This window comes from Solanum pennellii, chromosome 2, assembly GCF_001406875.1.
Source record: "Solanum pennellii chromosome 2, SPENNV200".
Classification (NCBI taxonomy): Eukaryota; Viridiplantae; Streptophyta; class Magnoliopsida; order Solanales; family Solanaceae; genus Solanum; species Solanum pennellii.
The window spans coordinates 7,223,659-7,228,743 of NC_028638.1; the positions used below are offsets into that span (position 1 = coordinate 7,223,659).

A 5,085-nucleotide genomic window follows, 5' to 3' on the forward strand; every position below is an offset into this window, starting at 1 on the left:
GTCCATAAATCAAGGTATAATGTCAGTGGGGTACAAATAAATTATTATGCGATAGTATAACCGTAAGATATCAAATACGGTTTGTGCCTTGGGGCATAAAGGTTTATCGCAAAAATCCTGACATTATTGGAGATGTTTTCTCCTTTGGTGGATGCAATGAGGTTTGTTTTGATCTGGCAACATATGAAAAACTTGAATGCATGTAATGAATAATTGTAATGTCTAGCTAGACAATGAAGGTTATATGAAAATTCTTGAAACAATCGAGGTGTCTGAAACATATAAGAGTTCGAAAGAAACTTTTTCAATAAAGCTTCAAGAATCCTTATATGGATTGAAATAGTCAAGGAAGAAAAAGGGTACAAAAGAATGACCCTAATTGTCCTTGTATTTTTATGTAAAGGTCTTGGTAAGACAAAATTTTGTCTTGACCTACAGATTGATAATTTGACAAATGAAATATTTGTCTAACAGTGCACATACACTGAAAAATTTTGATGCAATTTTATATGGATAAATCACATTCATTGAGTACCCAAATGATTATGAGATCACTTGACATAAATGATGATTCAGTTTTATCTCAAAAGAAGGATGAAGAGTTTCTTGGTGCTGAAACTTACTAACAATATTTGACCAGATATTTGTTTTGCAGTAAATTTACTGGCAATATTCAGTTTCTCCCTGATGAAAGGACATTGAAATGGTGTTGAGCACATGATTGAATATCCTCTAAGGACCATAGTTATGGGTTTATTCTATTCCGAGGACTCCAAGACAAAATTAATTGGTTACGCAGATGCAGAATATTTATCTGATCCGCATAAAGCACGATCTCAAACACGCTATTTGTTTTCATGAGGAGGCACAATAATATCCTGGCGATCAATGAAGCAAATGTTGCTATGCAGAAATAAAAGTCCTCCATGAAGCAAGTCGAAAGAGCGTCTGGTTGAGATAAAGGACACACTATATTCAAGAAATGTGTGGTTTTTCTTTGAAAAAGAATATACCAACCACAATGTACGAAGATTGGAGACATCATCACAAGAAATTAAGTGATGTTTTAATCAGGGGGAGTATAGTACGCGTTGCAGTCTTTTTTCCTTGACCGAGATTTTTTTCCCAATGGGTTTTCCTGGCAATGTTTTTAATGAGGCAACAAATAGTGCGTATCAAAATATATGTGTACTCTTTTTCCTTCACTAGAATTTTTTCCCACAGGGTTTTTTCTAGTAAGGTTTTAACGAGGCACATTATCTATGGACATCCAAGGGGGAGTGTTATAAATTCATTGAATGAGTGGATAGTCTATAAGGTTGGTACATGAACAACCATCCATATTCACTAGATTCATGAACCGTTTTGGATAAGAATGTATCTATTTATTATGATACTTAATATGGTGACTTTTGGAGTGATTTCTCACTCTATAAATAGGATTGTTCATTCAGTATTGTATGAAATACATATGAGACTTACATACACTTGAATAAGAAGAAAATTCCTCTTCTTCTATCTACTTTTCTTGTCTTCTTCTCTTTATGATTATATCCTTATGAGCTTGATTTTATAACAATAACATATATTTTAATAATTTATTTACTAACATGTGATAAAGAACAGAACATGTACATTCATTCAACTAGTATATAAAACAAAACAGAACAATCCTTTTAGAAAAAAATTTATTCGTATAGGATGTTTACACCAAATCAATACAATTTTTATTATTATGTGATTTTATAAAGTAAAATGGATTATAAATTTAAACACATAATATGCATGGATTGACTTGCTGTAAACACTCGGTGATGATAAGTTTTACCCATCCTTTTATTGATAAAGAGTTAGATGCATTAGTTGTTTAAATCCATTTAATATATAGTATATTCTTTTATTCTATTCGATTCAATGCATTCGTTCTCCTTTTTTTAGTGTGTTTAAAAAAATAAATCTTTTTCTATTTTTTAGCAATTTTTTAATTTAAATTTTCCACATAAATTTTTAAGTTCACAAGATTAAAATATATCATTAATTAAATGAAAAGGTTCAAAAGTGTGATTTAATATTTTTTAAAATTTATGTGAAGTAAATAAATTAAAATAAAGGTTTGATTGATATAAATATGGATAGGGATAAGTAGTAATTAATAGGATCAGGAATGTGATCCGCTTTATTTGGGGCTTATTGTTATTTTGACTTTGATTTGATTTGCTCAACTCTTTTTTAGGTTTTTTCTGATATCATATTTGATACTAAATGCATACATACTGCTGCTGAAATCAATCTATAGTACTATTATTATCAATGGCTGAGGTTTATACTAGAGCTCCAGTTAGACTTGAGGTTCGTATTTCTTTTTCTGTATTTCGTGACTATGTAAATACTTCGTTCTAATTTGTGTTAACTTTTGCAGGGCAAGTATGGCGCAATGCTTGTCTGTTGGGTTTTGGGCAATGGCTGTCTCTTCTCTTGGAACAGTATGTTAACTATTCAGGACTACTATGTCGCCCTCTTTCCCGTAAGTGCGGATTCAGCTTTGAAATATGTTAATATTGTGAGCAAACAATAATGTTTGAAATTTGGTGTATCTGCAGAATTATCATCCTTCGCGGGTTCTTACGCTCATTTATCAACCATTTGCATTGGGAACACTTGCAATGTTGGCTTACAATGAAGCAAAAATTAACACAAGGAAAAGGAATCTTTTTGGATATAGTCTTTTTTTCATAGCTACATTTATAGTTCTTCTTGTAAGTAATTATTTGCATTCATTTTTCTGTTTCACTTACACTATTTCTTTTATTGTTGATAGATCTAATTTTTGTTTTCTAATGTTACATTAACAGTTGGATTTAGCTACATCTGGTAAGGGATGGTTAGGAAGTTTTATTGGGATATGTGTTATTAGTGGTGCCTTTGGAGTTGCAGATGCTCATGTACAAGGTGGAATGATTGGAGACCTTTCATTCATGTTACCTGAATTTTTGCAGGTTTAATTAATCTACATCATCTCTTTCTCATTTGTTTCACCTTCTCTACATTTCTCGTTTTTAATAAAACGTTATTTTCAGTCTTTTCTTGCTGGATTGGCTGCATCTGGTGCTCTAACATCTTCGTTAAGACTAATTACCAAAGCAGCATTTGAGAATTCACAAGACGGTCTTCGAAAGGGTGCAAGTATGTGTCATAACATATAACTGTTTTATTTCTGCTAATGATCCAAATTGCTAAAAAGGCAAACGCAAAATGACTTGACATAGGCTTGTGCTCATATTGAAAACATTTAGATGGATCTCGTCATTTAATTTCTACCAATAAATTGATTTATTTTTGTTTAAGACTATATATCTTACAATGCTATTCCATTTGTTGAAACTCTCTGCTGCAGTTTTGTTCTTCGCGATATCCACACTCTTTGAGCTGCTTTGTGTCCTCCTATATGCATTTGTCTTCCCAAAGCTACCAATAGTGAAGTACTATCGTGCAAAAGCAGCTTCAGAGGGATCAAAGACTGTTGCTAGTGACCTTGCTGCAGCCGGAGTTTACAAACAAGGACCAGAAACAAAGGTCATTGCAAATTTTTCTTAAATTGATGGGTCATATATAGTAACTTGTATTGGTGCTAACACTGTTGCTCTTGTGTTAATTTTGTTGCAGAATGAGCATGATCCACAACAAGTTGAGCGACTTAACAACAAAGAATTGTTATTGCAGAACATAGACTATGCAATAGATTTGTTTCTGATATATGCTCTAACATTATCGATTTTCCCTGGATTCTTGTCTGAGGATACTGGATCTCACAGCTTAGGATCATGGTTGATTTCTCTTGTAATTTTTTTGTTAAAACTTTATAATGTGCAATAACTCATTCATTCTTACGTTTGTACAAATTTATAGGTATGCACTTGTCCTTATCACAATGTACAATGTATGGGATCTCATAGGGAGATACATCCCACTAATCAAATGCTTAAAGCTGGAATCGCGGAAAGGGCTGATGGTAGTGATTCTTTTGCGTTCTCTATTTGTACCTGCTTTCTACTTCACAGCCAAATATGGTGATCAAGGATGGATGATTATGTTAACAACCTTGTTGGGACTGAGTAATGGGCACCTCACAGTGTGTGTCCTCACTTGTGCACCAAAAGGTTACAAGGTTATCTCATGTTTTTACCCTAATTAATAATTACTTATATTTCAAAGTCATGTATCTGAAAATTGATTTTGGGTTTATATATCCTACAGGGACCAGAGCAAAATGCACTAGGAAATCTTCTAGTTTTGTTTCTTTTAGGAGGTATATTTGCTGGTGTAACTCTAGATTGGTTGTGGCTTATAGGCAAAGGTTGGTAAAGCATCCAAAATTTTGAATCTTTATCTAATTTCATTCAATATATATATATGTCCCCTCAGCTTTAGCATTTACAATTTTATATGATGTTCTCTTTTGACATTAAATTACCAACTTTTTTGAAGCTATAGTTTACTTGATCATCAATATTTTCGTTCACAATCATATATTAATTAGTATACTTGATCATCAATATTTTCTCAAGTAATGAACATAACTATATATATTACTCAATCGACATTGAAATTTATTTTAATTTATGTCATGACTCAAAAACTCAGGTCATCATAACACTTACCAACTCTCATTAGTAGGTAAGCCAATCAGTGGAGGATCTAGGATTTCCATTGAGAAGGTTCGAAGAAAAAATATTAGAATTTTTTACCAAAAGAAGTCGTTATTAAAATCAATTCACTAGAATAATACGTTTTTTTTTGAAATTTTACAAAACTAGTATAAACGTGTTTCTCAGTAACATTTTAGGTTATATTTTATTCAAAAAAATTCAGTGATGTTGTAAGTAGTAGGGGTGGGAAACGGTTGGATTGGATCGGATTTGCATGGATTGACTATGCTTTGAGAAAAAAATGGTTTGAATTACAATTCCATCCAAATATAATATGAACAAATATGGATCTTGTCAAATATGGTTTGAGCAAAATGGTTCAAACTCAAAAATATAAATGTAGCCCTGCCCACATACCCCCACCCCCAGGGCGCCCCTT

At 32.4% G+C, this 5,085-nt stretch overlaps 1 protein-coding gene across 3 annotated transcripts in view; it reads left to right on the forward strand.

The window, feature by feature from the left end:
- Nucleotides 1-2,150: 2,150 nt before the first annotated feature.
- Nucleotides 2,151-5,085, forward strand: part of LOC107009382 (equilibrative nucleotide transporter 3-like) — an 8,275-nt gene continuing 5,340 nt past the window's right edge. Inside the window, exons 1-9 of one of the 3 annotated variants that reach the window (XM_015208706.2) lie at nt 2,151-2,349; nt 2,420-2,524; nt 2,601-2,756; nt 2,853-2,996; nt 3,078-3,183; nt 3,395-3,573; nt 3,664-3,824; nt 3,907-4,157; nt 4,255-4,354. In XM_015208706.2, the coding sequence (XP_015064192.1) occupies nt 2,311-2,349; nt 2,420-2,524; nt 2,601-2,756; nt 2,853-2,996; nt 3,078-3,183; nt 3,395-3,573; nt 3,664-3,824; nt 3,907-4,157; nt 4,255-4,354 (1,241 nt within the window). In that variant the 5' untranslated portion in view covers nt 2,151-2,310. Of the gene's footprint in view, nt 2,350-2,419; nt 2,525-2,600; nt 2,757-2,852; nt 2,997-3,077; nt 3,184-3,394; nt 3,574-3,663; nt 3,825-3,906; nt 4,166-4,254; nt 4,443-5,085 lie in introns of those variants that run through there. The other 2 variants (XM_015208707.2, XM_015208709.2) reach the window with 2 other exon arrangements.